Source organism: Neolamprologus multifasciatus, chromosome 18, assembly GCF_963576455.1.
Source record: "Neolamprologus multifasciatus chromosome 18, fNeoMul1.2, whole genome shotgun sequence".
Lineage (NCBI taxonomy): Eukaryota > Metazoa > Chordata > Actinopteri > Cichliformes > Cichlidae > Neolamprologus > Neolamprologus multifasciatus.
The window spans coordinates 28828851-28854013 of NC_140456.1; the positions used below are offsets into that span (position 1 = coordinate 28828851).

The 25163-nt window shown below is 42.4% G+C and overlaps 2 protein-coding genes across 2 annotated transcripts in view; one reads left to right on the top strand and one right to left on the bottom strand.

Moving 5' to 3' along the window:
• Nucleotides 1-1364: 1364 nt before the first annotated feature.
• On the top strand, nucleotides 1365-12300 carry mmp14b (matrix metallopeptidase 14b (membrane-inserted)). The gene is made up of 10 exons (XM_085139803.1): nucleotides 1365-1946; nucleotides 7652-7800; nucleotides 7883-8005; nucleotides 8102-8409; nucleotides 8849-9010; nucleotides 9195-9355; nucleotides 9479-9617; nucleotides 9707-9857; nucleotides 10715-10830; nucleotides 10942-12300. Exons 1-10 carry the CDS (start codon nucleotides 1848-1850, stop codon nucleotides 11436-11438), a joined length of 1905 nt encoding a protein of 634 aa, XP_084995929.1. The 5' UTR covers nucleotides 1365-1847; the 3' UTR covers nucleotides 11439-12300.
• Nucleotides 12301-23059: 10759 nt separating this feature from the next.
• LOC146498311 (uncharacterized) overlaps nucleotides 23060-25163 on the bottom strand; it is a 48969-nt gene continuing 46865 nt past the window's right edge. The window contains exons 88-93 of the mRNA XM_085140504.1: nucleotides 24755-24900; nucleotides 24261-24368; nucleotides 24044-24151; nucleotides 23656-23950; nucleotides 23470-23570; nucleotides 23060-23389 (exon numbers count right to left, since the gene is read on the bottom strand). Coding sequence (XP_084996630.1) covers nucleotides 23060-23389; nucleotides 23470-23570; nucleotides 23656-23950; nucleotides 24044-24151; nucleotides 24261-24368; nucleotides 24755-24900 — 1088 coding nt within the window. The remainder of the gene's footprint in view (nucleotides 23390-23469; nucleotides 23571-23655; nucleotides 23951-24043; nucleotides 24152-24260; nucleotides 24369-24754; nucleotides 24901-25163) is intronic.

Consider the following 25163-nt stretch of genomic DNA (forward strand, 5'->3'; position numbering starts at 1 on the left):
GGGGGACATGAGAACCTAGGTTGGCTAAGCATTTGACCTTCACCTTCATTTCTAGCACCTAAGGTCAAAGTTAACCTTGAAAATAAATTTCAAGAATCCATATTGAGTAATATACGATATGAAAGGGCATGGATAGAGCCGTACAACACACTTTATATTTTTCAAATTCCTACAACGTCACAGTGACGCCATAATGTTTCATGCACTATATCACAAAATTTCAGGTCTTTACAGCTTTTAGAAGCCAAAGATTTCAGCCAGTTCTGTCAGTCATGAGGAAAAAGATAACAAAATACACCATTTTAGTATGTAATGCTTCATGGTCATAGGTCAAAGGTCAGGGTCACATGAATTAGGAAAACACTTCAGTTTCCATAGGATAATTTCCAAACTTTAAAGCAATATATTAACTACAAGCACTTTCTTTGTTTGAGCTCTTTAAAACTTTATATTTACAGCACAATGTTACACGTTTTACAATGACACAAAATGATTTATAAGCGATTTATATTAACAATACTGACGTCAGCACAAATGATCTGTGGAACAATACAGATGGCATTATTGGGGATTTCCATATTACCAGTGCTGACATCAGCCTAAAACATCAACGTTTTAGTAAAGCCCTTAATCCGTCTGAGTGCTCCTGTTTAATTATTGTATCTTATATGAACGCCAAGAAAAAACAGAGGAATTTAACACTATGCACACTAAACAAGACTGCAGTTATGAAAGGAAACAAATGCAACACTCTTTGGAAAACAGAGGACAAAGAAAAAGAAATGAGAAAAGCATGCAAGACAAAAGGCATTTGGATGTGTACAAGTAGCGCACTGGAGGGCGCAATTCCCCCCCTTTTTAGCACAGTTTGCTGCTTTGTGTGGCTAAATTATTTTATGATGTTTACAGTGCATTTGAGCACTTTTTGAACACCCTTTATAAAAAATCTGAGAAAATTAATTTGTTAAATATTAAAAGACTTAAAAAGCAGCAACATAATAGTCTATTATCTTCGACTTGAAACAAGGTTTTAGGGAAAAGGCTGCTTTTGGCTGAAGAGATGGCAGATGGCAGATATAGATGATCGGTTATTATCACATATATTCATGGAAGCGAAGCAGATGACTGTACTGACAGATCACACTAAAATAACTAAAATCTTGAATACATTCCCAGATAAACTTTTGTATTTTGTCCTTATTTGGAACCGCTTGAGTTGCTCGCTTCTGCAAACAACAAGTTTCCTACAGTTTAGGGCGCATTAACGCTTTAGTCCCAGTGAGGAGCCGCGCCAAGTCCGATGGGTCATCCGGTTGATTCTGAAGGGGCGGGCTTATTTCGGAGGGGGGTGGTTCACATTACTCACTTTACTTTCCAACTAAAGTAGGCTATCAACTACCACGTCTGCAGAGGAGAGAGGGGGTCAAAATAAACCGACAAGAAAGATAGGACAGGAGGAGTAAAGACAGTTCCATCAAAGTCGGCTGCAACATCGGGAGCAGACCGCAAGCTCAATTTGGACATAAAGTACGCACCGCTTGCGGCTCCAGAGCCCCTTTACACAGTTCTCGTTTCAAGTAACGTCCGATTGTAATCTTGCCAATTCACCAAAACACGAGAAGAATGTACATGTTCGAGAAACACGTCTAATAGTTTAAATCGTCCTGGCAACCGGTTGCACAGGGAAACCGTTTTTTGTGTGTTTTGCGCGAAGTCCAAAGTTTTGCGCATGGGATGCTTCCCTCCCCCACACAGATAATGTTCTGACAAAAGAGAGAGAGAGAGAGAATCGCGCAACCTTCCCGAGGACATCTTCTTCGTTTGTTAAGTTTTTTGAGAATTGACTGATGGCACCTAAGCTGAAATCGGTAGCCCGGCTGCTGCTGCTGGCGGTGGTGTGGGAGCTGAGCGCGCAGGGAGCGACGGAGCGACAATTCAATCCAGAGGTGAGGAAAACATGCAGAATGCAGGACTAAAACCGCATAAAGTTTTAAATGCTCATTAAACGATTAAAGTTAGATAAATATAAACAGGATTAAAACTGGATGAATACTCCATAAAGGCATCGATAATGTACACTTGGAACATGTATATCGCCAATAAATACACTCAGAGTTGAGAAATTAAGCAAAACAGTTAATAATGTTAGACAGATGTGACATATAATTAAAGTTAAGGAGATCTTTTTCTATCTATGAGTTAATAATACATAGCATTTTTTTTGTTTATTATTATATTCATCTTTCAATTTTGTGTGGAGCTTGTTTTTTTTTATGGCTCCTATACAGACTTTTTTATAACTTTGCATCCTAATAATAATTTCTGCAGCTGACTGTTGTTGGCACAGGGATATGGGAAATGGGCTCTGACCCTGGGTTAGAGGAAGCAGCCCTTAATGATGATAACGCTCGTGAAAACACAGAAATGCTGAGAGGGCAAAAGCAGCGGAGCCAGAGCAAAAGAAATGCATTCAATTGTATTGTGGTCGCTGCAGAGACTGAGGCAATTTTTGCGGGAACGGACTGAGGGATGGGGAGATGTAATTGTTGACATATGTCCTGAGTTATGTCTGAGTACAGCACCAAAGCGGGGGGGGGGGGGGGGGGGGGGTTACAGAAAGAAAGAGGTTCTGCAGCATCTCACCCTTTCTCATCTGTGGAAAAATACAACAGACTGAGCACTAAAGGTTTTCCAATATCTTCCAATAACAGCGCTGGCTACTAGGTCTGTTCTTCTTGCAGAATCAGTAGCTCTCAAATCCCATAGCCAGAGCAAAGTTAGGAACTTCTGTGTTAATGTGCCAGGAAGTGACTTTGTGATGATACTCCTACACACCTGCTTCCTTCAGTGCCATTAGAAAAAATAGGGCAAGGTCTTGCTCACACAGGACATCAAAGAATTCATATTTTGTTACATACAGTGGCGCCTGAAGTATCCTGCCTGTGACCAATGCAGTTATAGCTCAGCTTTATGCCAGTGGAAGAAAATGGAGCGAAGTTACTCAATTGACCTACATTTAGACCAAACTGCTAAAAATGTAAACAATGTGTCGCCTACATAATTCATAATTTCTCTTTCATTCCACACACGCACGCTGTGCAGCAGTAAATCTAAGTGATTAATATTTTCTTATTCTGGGAAAGATTTGATTACATTTTGTCAAGATGGGCTTGTGGTTAAGTCAACTCCTTTTAGGCAAGCAGATTTCAAGGAATTTTTTCATATCAGCACATTTTAACAGCCAATACTCTACGGTGCAGAATTTTCTCATAAAAAGTGCATTAGCTACCGGTGTGAACCACAAGTATGATAAAGGCCAGATATAAAGGGGATATTTGACCTGATAATTTCAAAATACTAGTATGAAGGTTGATTTCCAACTCCATATTTTATTTTGGATCTATTGTTACTTTGCACGACTGCGAGTTTAAAATAATTCACATTCTCAGTCTTTTTTGTCACCCAGTTCATCTGCTTGCTGAAAAAACGTCACTTTTAGCTCCAAGGACTCTGTCTTGTTCAGTCAGCTTTCTTCTGATTGACTAACTTACTGTTAGTCAATCAGACTAACAGCTGTGTATCTGAAATGCCCATATTAGGGTTATCCCCTGGCAATTACATCATAAAGAACCATGAGGAGAAAACCAATTTGAAACCCAGTATTTACAGCAGTCTGAGCTTTTGCTCAACTGGGATTACCTGTTTAAACACTGACCTCATCATTTGAAACTTTGGCCTTGTTAAATATGAGTATGCACTGCTATAACAGGATAAAATAAATAAATAAGGAAGAGCATAATAAGCCTCTTTAATTAAAGCGAGCAATGCTGCAGATCATCTGGGCTTCGGTGAAGAACTTCAATTAATTAGATGAACATGTCTTGCCTATTTTATTTCTTTGGAAAATAAGAAGTCATGCAACTTTTTTTTCCCCCTGTGCTCGAATCTGCAGAAATGGCTGCATGCCGAGGTCATTCAGTACAAAGAATGACTTCAGCTCGTAGCTAATTGTCATGAAATTGTCATGAAATGAGATGATGAAAGCGAGGCAGGGAGGACACTGAAGAGCCTGTCGCAGACCAGAAAGGGGGCTATTGTGGAGATGGGAGTGATGCAGTCTTTTTTGGAAAAGACGGAAAATGAAGCAACTGTCCAACTGTACGAGACAGGATAAAGATCATAGTTGTCATGCACATATCCTGTGGGAGTGTACTGGATGTCACACTCCCTCGGTTTCCAAAGAGAACAATTACACAGGTAACTTTATACTAGTCCCATGCTGGACTAGTCTTGTTAGTCGTTTAGAGGAAGCAGGAGTGCATTGTTTCCAGGAAGCCATTGTTTTAATAATCAGCAGTGGGTGGTCTTTCCTTGGGGAAAGGTGTTAACTGGAAATAAGGTAATGTTCAAAGTCATCATCTCATTTCCTGAAACTAAAACAAAGAGGCCAAATTTTTTTAGGATAAAATTCTCCCTTTTTCCTGGGATTGACTGGCTCCTCAAATGACACTGGCAGAGATGAATTTTTCCACTCTTGTGTCATTGGCTCTTTCTGGTGTTGGCTAGAGAGAAGTTGTTTAATAGACACCAGCTGGGGGATTACACACAACCAAAGGGGTTTCTGCTTGTGTGTGCTCAGGAGCTGTTGGCCAGAGGGGTCAGAGAGGTTGTAAATGCCCTCCTGAGTCAAGAGCATAGCGGGCAAATGCCTATAAAGTAGAGGAAAAAAGAAAAAGTTAATAAAGTTTTGGAGGGATCCTACCCACAATAAACTCCCTGAAGTACACACGGGCGCCGTAACCTGCTGTTGCACGTAAAGTGGGAGTCATAATTTCATACATTTATGACATGTGACAGAATATCACAGCTTTCTGGATGGAGTGGGTGGATATGTAATGATGAGCTCTCTTGCCCTGTGTGTGCGCTTTATACTTAGCATGCCTCAGTTGGACTCCCATCGCTGTTGACCAGAGTTTCTTTCCATTGGCCTTCAGCAAATGGAACAACTGACTCGCTATGCCTTCTTCTTCTCCTCCTCATCCTATGCAAAATGAGCACACTGCCTAGAAACATCCACAGCAAACATTGTCTGCTTGTTGTAGGTCTTCCATTAAACAATAAAGTCAGTCGCTGCACATGAGTGAGCTTTACATCAAAGTGCTGGACTGGCAAGGTTCCTTTGCTCCCTACTTAAACTCAGTGCATGGGTAAATATCAAGGGGTGATGACTACATTTAACACAAGTGCTTCCAGGCATCAGTTTAAAGTATTGCTCATTACTCAAATTGTAGTAAAATCTATTAAAATGGACAGCCTAACACTAAGTCAGTTGTCACACCTCCATGTTTTTCCATAGTTAACAACAAGTAAAGGAACAGGAAACATGATATCATTTGAGCTTTGAAATCATTGGTAGTAAATAAGTTGATGTGTGTGTGTGTGTGGGGGGGGGGGGGGGCAGTTGGAAACCACTGCTTCACATCAAAAGACTGTATTCGTTTAGACTGTCCTTTCTTATTCTTCTCTAAATACTCACCACTTCCTCTTCCTGCTGCTGCTTTAGTTGCTCCACTTATTACCGTGGGCAAAAATAGCGTGGTGCGACAGTGAATAAGACTTTGTCAGAGTCACCTGTGGGACCTATGAATGAGGCTTGGGAGCCTTAAAGTTAAAACAAGTGTTCGGTGTCATTCAACAGCAGTCTTTTGACTGAGCCGAGGACAAAATTGGGCCTTTTGTAGAAAAGAAAACAGGGAATGTGTGAACTGGAAGAATATGGTTTTGAGCTCAAATCAGGCCTTAAAATCTCTTAGGTTTGTGGCAAATTATCCAAGTTGTTAATGGTTGTATTTGACTCTGGTACAAGCCAAACCTTTATTTGTTTATCCCAGCAAACTGCAGGCGTTTCATTATGACCGTTAATTACAACCTCTAAATCCCACTAGCCTTCATCTTTCCTTCCTTGTGCTCCTCTTTTTCCCGCTCATGCAGCCGCGCTGTAACAGTGACTCTTTATGTGTCCATGGGAGCTCCATGGGTGAGTCAAGAAGAGAAAGGGCTCATTCAGGAGTAAAGTCTAAACACGTAGACCTCCATGTCTCTCTAGGACAGACAGAGAGGCAGAGATCAGACTTCCTCCAAAGCTGCCATTCAGCTCAGGGCCAAACAGTTAAGCTGAATGAACATCAGGGGCGTCAATACCGACCTAAAGCCCAGAGTCGGACAACCACGTCAGCACATTCACTTACTGTACATTTTCAGTGGAAAACTCTAAAACAAGGGAGTTGATTTATTTAGCTTTAACTGTGTTTAACATCCATTAGCAGCAGCAGATAGGCATTAACAACAATAATCGAGTGGCTCAGGGTGTGGTTGTTCATGAGTATTTACCCTCAAGTCTGTGGGTTTTCCATAAGAGAGGGATGAGGCAGAGGAGAAGGGGTGGAGTGAAGAGGCGAAGACAGAGACATGAACGTGGGGGGAAGAGTTTGACTTTGAGGTTTGGATGCGACGAGGAAGAAATTCCCAGTTAAATTACTGACTGACTTTACTGCTTGACTGGAGACCTCGACTGAGGTTGCCCAAGGCCTGAGTCTCACCCTGGGACACTCCCTATCTTTTTCTCTTCTGTTTTCCCAATGTCCTTCTCTGCACATACTCTACAGCAACTGCGCCTATAATTCTGAATCCAGTTGAAATAATAGATCCCGCTAAGCTGCAAAGTCACGTCAGGCTCTGCCAAACAAAGACAAAAGTCATTAGCAGCTCCAAACCATAAAATGCTTCCTGAACGTGCCAGGACAAGCTCACAAAGTCACTGTACAGGAGAATATCAGAGGGGTCTTGGTTTCCACCACGCTCACAATAGCCTCAGTGTTATTTTTTGTCTCTTGCTTGAGAGGGAAGGAGTTCAGGAGAAGCTGTGTGGGAGAGGTGCGTAGCAGAGCTGTCGGCACCGGTCCAAATGTCAAACCAGCACCGCAGGCAAATGGGTTTCCAGGGGAAAATAAGGTCAAGTTTAGCTGAGAGTGAGGGATTTGGAGCACCAGAGAACTCGGTGACCATCATAATATGCTCTCCAAATGCTTTAAAAAAACGCTTTCATTTATGAATTGTACAAACTCGATGACTTTAGCTAGAACTGATGTAGGTACAGACTAACATGAGTTTAACACGAGACACTTTAACTGTGTCCTCATTCAGTGTCTGTGTCAGGGTTTTGGATGAAACCTGAGCCGTCCTTGTCTTAAGCTTTTTTTGGCTCCTCGGGCCAGTTCTACTTTCAGTCCACACATACTGGAGAGTCCAGTGTTGATGGTTGAATAGCTTTTGTGTTTAGTCACGACATGGAGACGTGCCAGTTGCTTGAAAGTGACGATGCTCCCTCTGGCTACGAGATACAAAAACACAGAGAGAAGTTATTTAAGAGCTTATTCTTGCTGTCGGCGTGGAATGTGTTTTCATCGCAGTCGCAGGAAAACATCCTGTTCTCATATTCCCAGGAACCAATGATCAACATTTTCAGGTGACGTGCGGAGTGTTTTTGTGTCTGTTTTTCATTTTTGTTTCTTTGCTAAAAGTAGAATTTCCTCACTATATTGTGCAAGACTTCTCATCATGTTTTCCTTTTTTATCCTGTTTTCCACTGCAGTCATGGCTACAACAGTATGGCTACCTTCCCCCAGGGGACTTGAGAACCCATGCCCTTCGCTCCCCAAACTCCATCTCCTCCGCCATCGCTGCCATGCAGAGGTTCTATGGCCTCACCGTCAGTGGTAGCTTTGACGCAGACACCGTCAAGTGAGTATCACGCAGTGTCGTTTTTTTCAAGCACATTTAAGCGTACGTTGTCATGAGCGCGGCGTGTCTTACTGTCTGGCAGGGCCATGAAGCGACCGCGCTGTGGGGTCCCTGATAAGTTTGGTGCTGAGCTCAAGAGCAACCTGAGGAGGAAGCGGTACGCCATCCAGGGCCTGAAGTGGCCCAAGACAGAGATCACTTTCTCGTAAGTCACAGAGTTATGAAATGAACATGAAGCAGCCTGCAATTATGTCTCTGTAAAAAGGAATTAACTGTCTCGCCTTTTTAACACACTGTTTAGTATACAGAACTACACCCCAAAGGTGGGTGAGTATGAGACCTACGAGGCCATCAGGAAGGCCTTCAAGGTGTGGGAGGGCGTCACCCCGCTTCGCTTCCGGGAAATTCCCTACAGCTACATACGGGACAAAGTGGAGGAGTTTGCTGACATCATGATATTCTTTGCTGAGGGTTTCCACGGTGACAGCAGCCCATTTGATGGCGAGGGGGGATTCCTGGCACACGCCTATTTTCCTGGCATTGGCATCGGTGGAGACACTCACTTTGATTCGGCTGAGCCGTGGACAGTTGGAAACCGGGACCTGTTAGGTAAAGTTTCATGTTGAAACTGAAATTTCAATAGATGACTAATTCCCCAAAACCTGACACAAGAAAAACTTAAATGTTGGGAGGGGACTTCTCTGACTCTGTTTTGCTGTCAAAAGCAAGACCTAAGCCGCGACAGGCCCCAGCTTGTGTTTGTACACTTCAGGCAGTGAGCACCTGTGTGCAAAAATGCAGCAGACACAAACCGCAGCGTCAGCTCCTCGAGTCTAACACATCTTCACATGAGCTGCTGATGATTTTATTTTTAACTACTTGGTGTCTAGTTGTGTGCTTCTGAGTCACTTGAAAATAAGGAAACAGCACTTTTTCCTCATTCTCCTTTAGGACTCTGTCTCAAAATCCTCCCACTTTATGTCTAACACTTTGGCCTAATTTTAAAAAAGTTGTTAAACTGTAATTTTTCTTGTCGATGTTGTTTCAGGGAATGATATTTTCCTCGTTGCTGTGCATGAACTTGGTCACGCCATGGGTCTCGAGCACTCTAACGACCCCTCAGCCATCATGGCTCCGTTCTACCAGTGGATGGACACTGAGAACTTCCAGCTTCCAGATGATGACCGCAGAGGCATACAGCAGCTTTATGGTTTGTACAAATCACAATTAATCATCATCATTCTACACTAGGGAAAAGACTAACCTGAAACATTACATTGTAAATTACAGCATGAGTAACAGCTTTCCAAAGATGGATAAAAACAGATTATTTTGCTGCTTTGAAGTTAAAGCTTCGCCGTTTAAAGAAATGTTCGATGTCCTTACTCACAAAGGGTCAGGCTCAGGTCCACAGCCCCCACCTGTAACACCGCGTTCACCTTACAACCCCCCCGATCCCCCTCATTCACCTGACAAGCCTCACTTCGGCCCCAACATCTGCGATGGGCACTTTGACACCATCGCCATCCTCAGGGGAGAAATGTTTGTGTTCAAGGTAAAAAGCTGCTGGAGAAAGTTTGGGCCATTTATAGCGATATCATTTATAGATTGTTATCTTGTTGTCTATGTCATCTTGTAAGTTTCTGAGAATTTTCTTTCTTTTTTCCCCCCCTATCAGGATAAGTGGTTTTGGCGGGTGCGTAATAACCACGTGTTGGATGGATACCCAATGCCAATTGGTCACTTTTGGAGGGGGTTGCCCACTCATATTAATGCTGCATTTGAAAGGGATGATGGGAAATTTGCTTTCTTTAAAGGTAAGTCTGGCTTTAACATATCACAAAGAAATAGTTTTACTATTATTATGAGATTAAAAAAACATCTCTCTGGTTTTCTTGCTCTACAGGAGACAGATACTGGGTGTTCACCGAATCAATTCTTGACTCTGGCTACCCCAGGAGTCTTAAAGAGATGGGCACAGGGCTTCCCAAAGATCGAATAGACGCTGCTCTCTACTACACCCCCACTGGACAGACTTATTTCTTCCGAGGAAACAAGTTAGTCATTGTCCGTTTTGTGTGTGCGTGTGTTTATCATATGCAGAAGTTTCAAAAGTAGGTGATTACAAGGAAACTCCCCCTGACATCACCGCCAGTAAAAGATATGTTTTGACCATATGAGGCTAAAACATGTAAACTCAAACACTTACCATCCAATCCAAATCTGCCTCTCAGTTAAACAAGAAAATTCACCTTGAGGGAACTGTTACGCTTGCTGAGCCTTTCCATGGGTATAAAAAGTGGATGACATGTGGCAGTTGAATTGTAGTAGTCGGATTATAAAGTGAATATAGCTGCGTACGTTACTGCACTTTTCCTAAGACCTCAGCTCGCGGTCGTTCGTGGTAGTTGAGCGGCAGTGTCTGCAGACACAACACTGACTGTGGCTGTGCAGTTTTTACATTAGAAAGCAAGTCAAGAAAGTTAGTTAATGTCTGTAAGGACAGTTCTTAAGTTAAGTCGAGTCACTCTACACAAGTCAACTACAAATGGTCTACACCAGTTTGAAGACTAATGCCTAGCTTCAAGTCCTGTAGGCACAAACAAGTCTATCAACACCAAGTTCTGAACCATTTAAAGCAAAGAAAACTCAAGTTCTAAGTAATCTGTGGCAGGTTCCATTTAATTGAACTAGTTTAAAACTATCCAAAACGAAACCCAAGTCTATGTCTGTTCTCAAGTCCAACCGAGTCATGTATTTAGTTTGAGACAAGTCCAAGATAAGTGTCAGGTCTTTTTGGAAAAACCAGAGTCCACCCACAACTGTTTATGTGGGTAAACAGGAGAGTTTCTAGCACTGGCCGAATCATCAGTTCACCATCTCTCTTTTTTCTCTCCTCTCGTTTCCTGTTTAGCTATTACCGTTTCAATGAAGCGTCCCAGACAGTTGACGATGGCTATCCGAAAACTATTAGCGTGTGGCAGGGCGTTCCTGATAACATCAAGTCAGCCTTCATGAGCAAAGATCAAGGTAAGGGTGGCATGTGTCAGATTATCTAGATTATTCATCACATCTCACTGTGACTGGATAGTTATTGGTACATGTTGGTTTTTACTTACACGTCTTTCTTCCACCCTTCAGCGTACACCTACTTCTACAAAGCCAACAAATACTGGAAGTTCAACAACCAGGTGATGCGAGTGGAGCCTGGATATCCCAAATCAGCCCTTCGTGACTGGATGGGCTGCCCCAATGAAGACCCCAAGACAGACGGAGGAAGAGGCGGAGGTGGACATGACAAGGACAAGGAAAGGGAGAAGGAAAGGGAGAGAGAGAGGGAGCGAGAGAGGGAGAGGGAGCGGGAGAGAGAGAGAGAGAGGGAGAGAGAGAGGGAAGACAGAGACAGAACTAGAGATAGAGAGAGGGACAGAGAGAGGGAGAAGGTGATTGAGAGGGAGGAGGAAATTGATGTGAAAGTTATTGAGACAGATAGTGGCAGCGGGGCAGCGGCGTTTGTTGTGCCGCTGTTTCTGGTAGTGTGTGTGATCGCAACGTTGGCAGCCTTGCTGTTTTTCCGTCGTTACGGTACCCCCCGCCGACTCCTCTACTGCCAACGATCTCTATTGGACAAGGTGTAGTTAGAGATGGAGGGGCAGAAGAGAGGAGAGAAAGAAGGCGAGAGAAGAAGAAAACGCGGTGGAGAACGTTCGACGCAGATAAGGGAGCAGGACAGAAAGAGACGGAACGGGAGAAAGAGCCGAAGGAAAACTGTCAGACTTGCATTTTCAACTCTTCTTACCACTTCCAGATTCCTTTGACTCTATCTCTCAACCACTCAGCTCTTTCCAATTTTCTCCTTTCTGACTCTGCCTCTCTTCTCGCGGTTACTGACGCCAGCTCATTGCTGTTTGTTTTAGCCTTTTTCAATGTCATATTTTTAGTTTTTGTCAGTGGTCAGTGTTTGTGTTCTCGTGAATTTTCCACTTCGAACCTGCGTCTTCATGACATCAGTTTCTGCATGTTTCTGTGCGTAAGCAGACGCCGTTGTTTCATCGCTCGGCCAAGTGCCCTTTTTTTAATTTGCACACCCTCACTTAAACACAAAATCCTGGAAACCGTGGCGGCACAGTCATCTGTGTTTCTTAATCTTCCGGTAAAGCAACATGTCAGCAGCCAGCAGGGACAATAAAAGGGAAACATGAGCTTGCAGAGTAAAGCAGTAAATGCAACAGTGTATTTTCTTTTTTTATATTAATGTCTTTATTGATATTATTATAAATGATGTTGTCATTACTATTATGACTATTACTATTATTGTTGTTGTCGTCCACCATGTAAAGAATGTTTTTTTTTGTATATTGTCATTAAAAAGTCCTGCTGGACAGTGACATACAGTTTTGAAAGTGGCCTTAATTTTATACATGTGGGAACAGTGAATGGGGAAATGGGGTTATGTATTCTTGAAACTTGATTGTTTTTTTTTTATACCTTGAATCCATCTCAAATGAAAATAAATTGAAGACCTGAAAATGACTCCTTTTTGTCATCGTACTTACTTTTGTACAGTTTTTCGAATCATGGTGCTACATTGCTAGTCAGGGGTTAGATTAACAACAATAATAATAATAACATTAGTGACAGTGATAATGATGACCATCTAGCCTTCTCAATCAGAACTGTGTGTGTGTGTGTGTACTCATAAGCTTTTCATACAAAAATAAAGTAATTTCAAAAGGCTTCATGTGCTTTGATCTTCACTTAGTCTTTGATAAACTTTGATAAAATCTTTCTCTCACCTGCCTTGTTCACCTTTACTGATCCTATTGGTCGTTGCTGTTTTGCATCTGGCCTTCCCCAGTCTCCCCGGACCTCCAGCTTTCTTGTTCCCCGACCGCACCACTCTGCTTTACTGGGGCTCGGAAACTGGCAAGCCAGAAACTGGGTTGGAAAACACGGACTGGATCCAGAGCTTAAGTAGAAACAGGGATGAAGATGACTGTATAAACCCGTTGCTGCACAGCAGGAAAACATATCTTAACTATATAGCTAGAGGGAGAGGGTGTGCATGTGTGTGTGTTCTTGGGTATATTTCTATTCTTATGAGGACCACATAGCCTCTGCAAGTATAAGATGACAAGGAAAAGTGTGCAAAGTCCTCCAAACTCCTTATCAAGACTTTGAAGTTGGAAAAGTAGTTTCACAATTTGATTAATGTAGATCCTGACAAGCACATTGGCACAAACAAGCACTCATGTATGTTCTGAAAAACTATAAATGCCTGTACTTGTGTATTATCCACTGTGTTTATGTGCACCCCCATCCAACACGAGCCAATAAACGCTCAAACAGCAAGCCTAGGCGTCTCCCCACTCCTTAATGATTCCACTAATGAACAACTGCCATACAGACACGAGACATGCCGTAAAGACGACTGACTGCAACAGAACAAGAGTGGGTGAGGGTGGAAGCCGGGAAGGCAGCGCTTCTATGATTTGCTATGATTTGCACCGACGGGGTTTTGTGCACTTTTGCTCTGTTCCTATTGTGTTTAAGAGATTCTAGGCGCCCGTTCTTCTCCACTTCTCGCTGCAGTGTTTTGAAGACTTGGAGCTTAAGAGAGAAGTCACGAGGATTGCTGTGGGAGGAGATGAAGGAGGAGTGAGGATGGTTAAGTCACATTTGGAAGCCAGATATGGAGCAGAATTCCATGCACAACATCTGGAATTCCAACTGCATCATGTGAGCCAGACACACAGCAGGACACGGCAATGAGGGAATGGGGGATGGGATTTTTTCTTTTTTAGGATGTGTTTCATTCATTTTAAATTAACTTTATCTAGGTGAAAGGCATTAAAAACACAATAAACATGAAAAAGTGTTATTTGTTTGTTTGTGTTTAAGATTAGTTTCTTCTAATGGATTTTTAGTGTAATATCTGTTTTACTTGCTCTGCTTATCTCTGGGGTCCTCTTCACAAGTCAGACCCTGAGCTGTGGGTCAACATTTGATGTTTTCTCTCTTTACCCAGCTGACACTGCAGACTGCAAGAGAAAAGAAATGCTTCAGCATAATTCTTCCCCACAGTCCTCTTTTCTGTGTGTGTAACCGGAGAGCTTTTCTTCACTGTCTGCAAAATGACTTCACAAAGCCCAACAAAAGACCACACCACAATGCCCCGGCCTCTTCCAGCCTTCTCCCATCCTCCAGTGCTCACATTTCACCCATATAAATGCAAAGGTAATTCCTGCATCTGATTCCACTTTGTCTTTTCTTTTAAAGGCTGATCTACAAATTCTTCTATCCATCCCCCCATGCCATGTACTATTTTAATCTCCTTCTTTAATTCAATCAAGTTTTTAAGTCAGCAGGTTTCAATAACAAGCTGGCTTTATGTTTTATGTTTCTCCGAGCTGGACACTTCCCGTCCCTCTTTCAGCTGGGTGGCCTGTAGGCTGATTAATGCAGAAAAACTCCCAAAGAGGGGAAGTCCTGCTTGGACCTATTGTGTTCCATAATAGCCATTACACCATAATTGCGAGTTCTCCGCTGAATGACAAAGAACGATGAGCAACAGCATTCTGCCTGGCAACAAGGATGTGGGCAGAAAGGTGGCAGCTGTTGAGTGTCTAAATAGGTTACACATGGTTTTCATTTGCATCAGTTGAAGCTCAGTCACATGCTGCACTTCTCTTATTCGCACACAAGGATTACACAAACAGACACATGGTGGCAATCGCGTCACTTCTGATCACCACGTCCTTCGCCAAAACTCGTCTAAGAATAAAGCATTCTGCATTTCCTATGATGTAATCTCCCTGCATCTTATACGCCTCAGTCACGTAGGGTTAAAGACCCCACTGTGACCCAATACCAGGAAAAATGTGCATAACAGGTCTGCAGCAAATGGACGGAGGTTTTTTGCACGCAGCATCGTACACTTCTTTAAGATCAGCTTCACCTTGCGACTGCCACCAAGCTTTTGCAGACTCGCTGGGGAATACTTATTTTTCCCTAGAAACCAGCGGTTGCCAGATGGTCACCAGCCTGTGTGCCTGGGATGTTAGAAAACAATTTTATTGTTTGGAAGATGCCTGTGGCTGCCAGAATGTAACAGAGGTCTAGTCTAAGTTTAGGCCAACTCCAAGCTTTATTGAGTTGCATGTAGGCAAATGCAGACAGAACACCTCAGTCGAGCAGCTTCTTTAGTTTTAAAGCCATGCCTGTTCAGTACCAGTCCCATTCAATCCAGCTGAAATAGTGTGAATAGAGAGCAGTCATTGTTGAGGTTATCTACTAAACCTGTGTGCTTCTGGCCAAAAATGTGCTAAAAAGGTCCATTGGTGCTGTTATCTTTGCTTTCCATTCAGTTGCTTTCTTGTATAGTTTTATCACACAAAATATGTTGACCTTTAAATAAGGCACTCTGCAGTATTCCCAAGCAGTCGTGCACACAGTTTATTTGTGGCGTACACTGCCATGGGAAGAGAGATTAATACCTTATGCTTCTTTTTTTCCCATTCCCATCAACTCCATATTAATATTCCATTTAGCTACACATGGAGCTATGCATGGAAAAAACTTCCCTTTAAACATATTTTGGCGTTGCGTCAGGCATTCGCTTTAACGATCTTCGTTTACTTGATCGTGCAGTTTTGCCAGACTCTGGCCCATCGGTGCTTCAACACGCCTGTTTGTATTACACGTATCACAACATCTGCACTTTGAAATGGGTGGTTCAAGTCGCTCCGGACTTTCTTTTTTTTTTATGTCAGAGTGAGGTGCTGTATGAGTGAAAAAAAGGAAGTTGAATAATCAACATTTTAATGCACTTCTTATTCTCATGTGGCGTGGTTTTCCCAAGCACTGCAGGAAAACACCTACATCATAGAAGGTGCTGATTCAGGCTCTACAAAACCAGACTACCCTCGCCCCGACCCAGCTATAGCCACAAGGACCCCCCCCCCCCCCCCCCCCCCCACACACACACTTTCCCATGACACACAAATGTGCATACATTTGCTATCTGAGCTCTTTAAATCACCAAAGTGAAGCAGCAAAACAACCGCAACTCCTTATTCTTCTTCAGTCTCCCACATCTCCTGCAGCGTGCTAATGAACTAGCATACAAACTCATGCTTAGTTTTTCTCTAACTCACTGCCTCCTCCATCACAACAGGCCACATCTGGTTTCCATAAGCATATACAGTACATGTCATCGTACAGAAGAGGAGGGGGCTGAAAGGAGGCAAGGACTTGAAGAGGAGGGGGAAGGGTTGTGTGGATCTATACTGAGGGAATTTTGTACTTCAAGGAGTGTTAAAACTCTCACAAACCTCTTCTCGCATGATATGAGGTGGCCGGGGTCAGCTTCCTGTCAATAAAGAATACAAGGAAACTGCCATCAGCAAGTACGCATGTGCAAAAGACAGTAAGGATGAGGAAACCAGGGGAACGGGATAAAAAAGCAAGAAATGCTCTTTGAGGAGAGTCAGTGAATCACGCAGAGATCAGAAAGGCCACATCAGACATTGCCTTTGAAAGGGGAGCCTGGCATTTCTTTGTGCCAAGATCCTAACAGCGGTGGATACGAATACCTTATGTGGTTACAGTGACGAGGGGAGGAGAAGGGCAGTCAGGGGGACTGCTTACAGAGCGAAAACATATTGTTCTTACTGCCAGTTAAACAACGGTAAGAGCGGACTCGCTCAGCTGACAGGGTTTTACCAGTGACCCGACCTCTACTGTGGTCCTCCAGCTGCTGTTAGCAGCTTTGCAAAAGACCCACAGCTGTAGAAACATTGTTTTGAGTCATCTCTACATATGTGGACACTGCACAGTCCAGCCACTTCACTTCAGATCTGCTGGCTAAAGTTATGAAGCCATGACTTAAACTCAGAGATCGCTGTTCAACTTAGGTTAAAGCAACATTCAGTGGCTTAGCTGCTGATGGCCTAAAAATGGCAGTAAAAGAGGGTTGTTTTTTTAGGGTATAGTACTCCATTCCAGCAGACTGGTTGTGGATGAAGTAAAGATGTTCAGCTCAGTTTGGTGATGCCAGTTTTCTGGACAGATCCATACACTGGTTACTGTATAAGATTTCAGTGGAGAGGTAATATTAAAGTGTGTTTAATCAATCAGTATTTTCTATCAACAGTACAAGAGTGAATGTAAACTGTAGACTTAAAATAAATGTCTCCACACAGTTTACAGGTAGTGTATTTTTCGGATTATAAGGCACATTAAGCGAAACCAAACAGTCAGATAAGTCAAACTTTACTCAGCTCATTCTTCTTGCTTCCGCCACTTGCGTACCACTGATTCATTAACGCTGAACTGGCAGCGACTCTATTCCCATGTTGTTGCAGTATATTGTAGTGATGGGATTTCCGGCTCTTTTTAGAGATCCGGCTCTTTCGGTTCGGCTCACTAAAAAGAGCCGGCTCTTTCGGCTCCGAACCGGCTCTTCAGGTTGTTTTGTTGCTTTAATTAATTTATTATTAACAATAATATAAAATTATGCACAAAAGGAATTACTAACGTAAAACAAAGTGGGTTTATTTATATATGTTTATAATAAATATATGCGGTGGCCCCTAGAGACAAAGCACTACAAACTCCAAAACACATTTCTAGCATGAACTGAACTTCCAAAGCAGAGCTACTAGATCACTTAAATTACACAATTGAAAGCATGTGTGTATTGTTTGTGTATTTATACACAGGCACTCATATATATTCAAATAATTTAAAACAAATGTTCATTTACCTGTTATTACCACACACCAAATCCGGTCGTTGGTACTTGCTGGCTTGTGTAGCCACTAGGTAACAAAAGCTCAACACTATCCTGGAGCACTTCTGTTGTCTTTTGTACGTGTTTTGAATTTTTACGTGCTTTTGAGTTTTTACGTGATTTGGAGTTTTTACGTGCTTCGGAGTTTTTACGTGCTTCGGAGTTTTTACGTGTTTTTACGTGCTTCGGAGTTTGTACGTAATTTGAAGTTTGTATGTGCTTTGTCTGTAGGGGCCACCGTAAATATACTTTTATTTATTCACTCCACATAAAATGTAATAAATAAATCATATAATACAAAAACCAACTATTCACATTTCAACTTTTAACTATTTAAATTTTCAGCTTTTTCCTTTTAAACAAATTTAAAATGAAACAACACAAAACACAGCAAACCACAACACAATTAAATATAAATTAAAATATGAAAACAAAAAGAAGATGCATATTCTCTGTCATATGGGCCTGCATGAATAAACTTTCTACATCCTTTATCATCTGCAACCGAAAATAGTTGTGGATGATTACTTTACCTTTCTAATGTGACGTTGTTGTCCCTGGCTCTCTTTCTCTCTCTCTGCCTCCCGCTCTGTTCCTGTGCTACATAGTAACTACCGCCCCTCCCCCCTCTGCCCAGCGTAAAGCACAAGGCTCGCGTGCGGAGTGAAGCGAAAAAAAGTGCGAGAGAGAGAGAGAGAGAAAAAACCCACGTGACGGCTCGCGATAAGGAGCCGGCTCCCGTCGTTCACTTCAAAGAGTCGGCTCTAAGAGCCATTTCGTTCGCGAACGACCCATCACTAGTATATTGATGACTAGCGTTGCATTGTGCATGGATTATCTCAGTTGTTCTCCTGACTGACCTTTGGTCCGTTTACAGCATCCTGCCATGCGATTGTATTTGTCCCTAACCATCGGGAACCCTCACATTAACTTTTATCGAGTGGAAAAAAGTTAATATTCATCCTCCAGTTGCACTGTTTATGTTATGCTAACATAGCTGTGTCGCTAGCGATCACGTAGCACATCATTATATACCAGCTAGTCCAACTTCAGTAACCCCAGAAAAGTAACTGCTGTTTAGTTTTATGTCTTCATTTATGTTGGAAGTGATAGCAGAGCTGTACGTTTTAATTTTTTCAGAAATCTCTCGGTCAGAACATGGTATATCATGTTTAGGTGTAAACTAGCGAGCTAACTTCCTGCTAACTTCTAACTCCGTTAAATATAATAGATTCTGTTTTCATAGATGCCTGGATGTTAAACTTAATTGTTACACCTGGTAAAGGAGCAACGCTGATCATTTTATTAAAGATGACAGAATTTAGACAGTTTTTAACGCTCAGTGAGACCGCAGTGCTCGTTTGACTTTGGGACCTGAATCAGACGGAGTTTTGGACCCAGATCCAGTGTTGCCATTGCCAACGGCTCAGTAAGGAAAATCGCTATTGGTTGTCTTAAAAGTCGCTTAATGACGTTGTAGCCTAATTTGCATAATTTGTCACGCTAATGCATTGGTTCCCAAACTTTTTTTGCTGGGCCCCCCTTTGTTTTACAGGAAAAATGTTTGCGCACGGACATGCACAAACACATTCTCCAACCACACACACCCATATTTTGCTCGTTTGCGGTTTATTTCACACCTCAAACATTTAGTAAACAATTAAGCAAATACAAGTAATCTGCAATAAATGACAGGTAGTAATAAAATAAACTACTAACTCTTTTATGCTAAGTCCACACCTACATGGAAACACCTTTTTGAAAACGCAGCTGTTTCGTCCACACATAAACAGCATTTCGAATCACCGAAAACTGAGATTTTTTAAAACTCTTTTTTTGCGTTTATGTGTGGATGAGGAATACAGAGTTCGTCACACAATGTCAAAGGTATGTGCCTTTTTTCACGTCAGGCTGCGCGCCATGTTATTGCTTACGTGAGAGGAATTGTAGAATGGCAGATACTGTTACTGTTAATCTGACTATCTTCAGTTTTTACACGCTTACATATACACACGCAGTTACTGTCCCTCTATTTAGAAAGGCAGAGGCTATTTACATGTAGTTGTTTTTTTTTTTCCCCTGTGTAATAATATTCAACATTGCTATCAATACATTTTTCAATCCCTCTGCAAAATGGGTTTAAAAACATAAACAGCTGTGGGATACTGTTTGTCCATGATTTAGACAGGGGGAACAAATCGTGGCAGGATCAGCCTGATATTATTTGTATCCTGCTGTAACTTTACTGTATATGTTAGTATAAAGAGCTAACATCTCCAAAATGTCAGGAGTAGTTAGCCATTACAACAAGTGTTTGTGAACTAAAAATCAAGAATGTGGGATACTGTTTGTCCGTGATTTGAAAAGTCCAGCGCATGCTCCTGAGGAAGGAAAGACCAACTTGTGCAGGTGAAACCAAAGGGAAGATATGCTTCACCATATTTTCTAGTCTTTGACTTAAAATGAAGTTGGTTTGGAAACATATTCAGCTATGCTTCATCTCCTGCTTTGCGGTTCTGTGGCCGCCCGTGCTAGCTGTGTCCAAGCGTTTTGCCCCCCTCATACTGCGCCCCCCCTGCAATGGCTCTGCGCCCCCCCTAGGGGGCGGGCCCCACACTTTAGGAAGGTCTGCGCTAATGTAATTGTAACCTACCTACCTTGGAGAGAAATAACATCGTGGAAGAGACATAAAGTGAGTAAAAAAACGTCCTAAATGCATTTAGAGTTTATTTAGAACTACAAATTAAATTTCTTTTAGCAATTATTGTTTTTTTTTAATGTCACAATTCCAACCCTGCTCCTTTACCCGGCCTTGGACCGGCAAAAGTGACCCGAAATAGGCACTCTGGTGGAATTACTTTGTGTGTGTGTTTATGTGTGTTTAACCTTGTGATCTACAAAACAACATAAGAGTAAAAGAACTGACTGCTTTACAGTCAGTGCGGGAGCAGCGGCTTCGCTCATGCGCGATTCATTTGCTGTTTGGACGCATAGGTGTGAACATCTTCTGCCCTGATAGCGCTCTGCCCGTGAGCGCTTTGGAATGGGCGAGGTGCCCATGGCAGCACCCGCTGCTTGATGAGAGTAAAAGCAATACGCGCTTTCACGTCAAAAAGTCGCCATAAATAAGTCTCCAATAACACCAGAAAAAGTCGCCAGATTTGTCGCTGGTAGCTAAGGGGGTCTGAAAACTCGCTAAATATAGCGACAAAGTCGCTAAGTTGGCAACACTGCCCAGATCACTCCGCGAGGCTCCTGACTACGGTAGCCTAATGCTCCGACAATCTATCAAGCTATAATTGCTTACCAAAGTCGTACTAAAACATTTTTTGACAGATTTTTGAGTGTACCACACAAAATTGGTTCGAGGTCAGTAATCACAACCAGAATTCATACATATGGCCACCGGATTAAAAAAGCACTGTCGATTATTCTTTTTAGAAAATTAAAGGATTTAAGTTCACCTTATAGTGCGAAAAATACAGTATGTTATTTAATCCAGTGTTCAAAAGGCTGACATGATTTTTTTTAAATATTTTGGCCAGTACTGCAGACCCGCCCCTGAGCTGGTATGGTGATGTGAAGCTCCTAGTTTGAAGCCCAGCTGAGGCCATTCTGTGTGGAGTTTGCATGTTCACCCTGTGTCTGTGTGGGGGTCCTCCCACAGTCCAAACACATGCATGTTAGATTAAGTGGAGATTCCAAATTGGACAAGGATGATCTGTAAATGGTTTAGAAGTTGCTGTGTGAATGGATGGTTAAATATCCAACCTGCAGTCATAAGTGCTTTGAGTGATCAGTAAGACTATGCAAGTGCCACGTAAATAAAATGTCATTATACTTAAATATAAACTACTATATACTGAACTGTTTGATGTTTATGAGCTTTCTTGTGTGAGAGAGGGTGGAATTTGAAAAGTGAAATGTCATCATTATAGATAAAACTCTTTGTCAATCCAGCTTTGCTGCCCCAGTTAGAACTTTGCTCTTGGTCTGCCAGAGATGCCAGCTCAAGCGATTTACTGGTCCTCGCAGAGTCCAGCCACACTGAGTTGTATCAGGGCAAAAAAATGTTATGCTCAGCGACCATAAGGCTGTAATTACATAGGAGCAGTGCTGAGCTCTGCAGGATAAACGTCAAGACCAGAGAGATGGCACAAAGCAACTGAAGAGGGGAAATGTGGACACATTTACAATAAAGACAGAAAGAAAGTCAGGGCGACACAAAGACAGCTAGTAAAGTAGGTAAACTGTAACAACTAAGAAAGCAGGTAAAAGTTAATAATCGGAGTAACCCAATAGCATTAAATCATTCTCATTTCCAAAGTGATACACGAGTTGAGCCACAGCATGGTGTGACTGACACCTTGTGGATTCCAAGGATAACTGCTGAAGTCACATATTCCTAGTATTGCATCTCTACAGTACTTTTAACTGTTATCACAGAGAAACAAAATTGACTTCAAACTCAATCAGCATGGAGAACGGAAAGAAACGTCACAGTCATTTCAAACTTCAATTTTTATTATTTGTACATTCACCACTGATAGGCGTACTCAAGAAGAAATTAAAAAAACAAAAACAAAAAAACAAATCTTTGTACTAAAATGATAAAGATAAAAAAAAATTAAACCATTGGTGAGAAAACTCATAATGCAACCTCCCCTCTCAGGCCTGTACTGACTCTACGGGGTCAGAGTACTGGAGGAAGAGGAGGAAAGGGAGAAGAGGAGAATCAATAAGGACATAAACATAATCTGTGTCAGCTGTGACAGACAGATTCTCTCCCACAGAGAATAAACTCATCTCTTAACAGAGACAGAGGAACACTGCATTGCCTTAGTAGTTATTCCACGCTTGTTTAAAAATACCCCAGAGCTGCCTCATTTAAAGACTTGATTTGAAGTAATCTTAAGTCTGTACAAAAAGCCCATCACACCTATTTCAGTATTGTCTGATTTATGCAGTCCTCTCTGCAGAGGACCGAGTCTTCTCTTTAGGCAGGACTGGCAGGAGGAGCCTTGTACTACATGCAGCAACAAAAGGATTCCTCATCCAAATTGTTAAACACAGAGGTGACAACAAGTGACTGCAAATCATAATTGGCACCCACACTATGGGGCACGTTGGGCTAAATAATCGAAATTACCCAGTGAGTCAAACAGCTATGCTGTAAAGACAAAAACTGAAGAAAAAGAGGCAAATGTAGAAAGAAAAATATCAAACCTTGACAGTAACGCCACAAACAGCGCTCTGAGAAACACTGCAAATAAAAGATCATGGTCCCCTTAAAGCATAAATGTGTGTAGGTGTAAATGTGCTTTAAAATAAAAAAAGATGACAATTTGAGAGATGGTAGCGACATCGGTTGGTCCTCTGTTGGGTCTTAGTTGTAACAAAGTACATGTAGTGAAAGGCAAATGGAGGGGGGCGGTCTCTAGGACAGTTCCATCAGTTGATTGGCTATTAGCGCCGCCTTTCTCGTGGTTCGCTGCGGCTGCGTGAGCGTCGGCCTCCGCCCGCCCCGCTGCCCCCGGGCCTACGGTAGCCATCCCTGCGTTTGTCGTTCTCCCTCTCCCTTTCCCTCTCTCTCTCCCTCTCCCTGTCTCTATCTCGACCTCTGTCTCTCTCTCTGTCCTTATCTTTCTCACCCTCACTGCGTTCTGTTGTGCCTCCTCCGGCTTTCACCCTCTCCTTGCGCTCCTCTTCCCTTTTTTTCTCCTCCTCTTCTTGCTCCTTTCGCCGTTTCTCACGTTCTTTTGCCCGTTCTGCTCTGGCAGCTTCCCGCTGAGCAAACTACAATGAAAATGTAAAAAAAAATACTTTAAAAAAAAACCCAAAACCCCCAAAAGGTATGAAGTGGTTTGTTTCGTCACCTGTTCATCTGTAAGTGGAAGCCAGTATATGCAAGGAGCAGCTTTAGTCTTGCGGAACAAGTCATCAAGCAGCTTTGCAGGGGGATCCTCGGCTATTTTCTCTGACAGAGAATACACACAACATTAGACAAGAGAACAGGCCTCTGGCAGCGGACCCGATACACTGAGTCTAAATCCATGTCTTACCTTTCTTCTCCTTGCTCTTTCCCCTCTCCTTGCGTCGCCTCTCTCTTGATCGCGACCTTCGAGGACCTCCCTCCTTCTCTTCTCCGTGTTTTCCAAACTCTCTAACCTTGTCGCGATCCCACTCCCGCTCTGCTCGAGCTCGCTCCCTGCGTTCCATTTCGCGTTCCCGTTCAGCCCACTGATCTCGCTCAGGAAGGAGAGAGGGCAGGCCCGATGTTCGACCACGGCCGGAGCCAGGACCATGTTCCTCTGCTCCAGGTTTGTCACCTGCACCCAAACCTTTGTGGAAGTCCAACTACAGGGCAGAGACATGTTCAGATTACAGATAGCCAAACATTTAACACTTATGGAAGGAAAAAAAAAAAACTCAAAACAAAAATATTCTTACTTCATCCTGCTGGCAGAAGTCAACAGTGAGAACTTTTGGGTTGCTCTGTGGCCATTTCACGCCATGAAGAGCTGCTCGTGTGGCGACTGCCTCCTCTGCACTTGAATACTAGACACGGAAAGTATAGTGGGGGGACCCATGAGAGAGAGAAAATTCTTCCAATGTCTAAAAGCAGTCTCAGCTGCAGATATATAACTCAATGCTTTTAATAACTTACAGTGACATAGCAGTGGGACTTGATTTTGTCAATCCAGAAGCCCTCCTCCACCAGACTGCCAGTTCTGCTGAGCAGTTCCTTAAGCTGTCCCAGAGTGAATGGCCTCACCTGAACAGTGTCACAGACTCCATTACAACATGAATAAAGTGCAACTACTAACAATTTACACACTGCAAACAAGATAAACACAGTGGAACAATTAAATAAAAAACACATGCAATAAGAAGTCAGCAAGATTACAAGAGGAAAAAATTAAACCTTTCCATACAATTATTTTTTTAACTTAATTGTTTTGATTTATTATAAATTAATTGGGTCTATGACAGTAGAAGAAAATATATTGTGCAAGTTTTATACCTCAACAAAAAATAAAAAAAATAAAAATCTAAAATCAACCCCAAAAGAAAAAAAGAAAAAAAACATCCATGTCTTATAGCTCATATTTTAGAAATTTGAGCCCAACATGGGTTTGTTCATGGGTCCTATTCTCTCACCAGGTTGCAGATGTGAACAATAGTGGAGACTTTTCCGCGAGGTGGCGAGGGCTGCTTAGCCGTGCGAACAGGGTCATCAATTGTGATGGAAACACTTGTTTTCTGCTGGCTGATGGAGCGACGGATGAGGGTGTCGCTGGGGGTCACTAGAATGAAAAACAGTGAGCAAAGTGTCTCCATTACATCACTGTCTTTGTAGTTCTTATAATAGAACATATTTCCTTTACCGAGGCAAGAGGTCTGCATGTTTGAGTGTCAAATAATTAAACTATTTGAATTGCTACACCCAAGATGGCATGCCAGAAATCAGCACCGACTGAAAAGAGTTGTTTGAAACCATATAAAGAATCATTCAAGTCTTTCTGTCAGCCTTTCTGTTATGCACCCATTTGGCTTTCTTAAACATAAG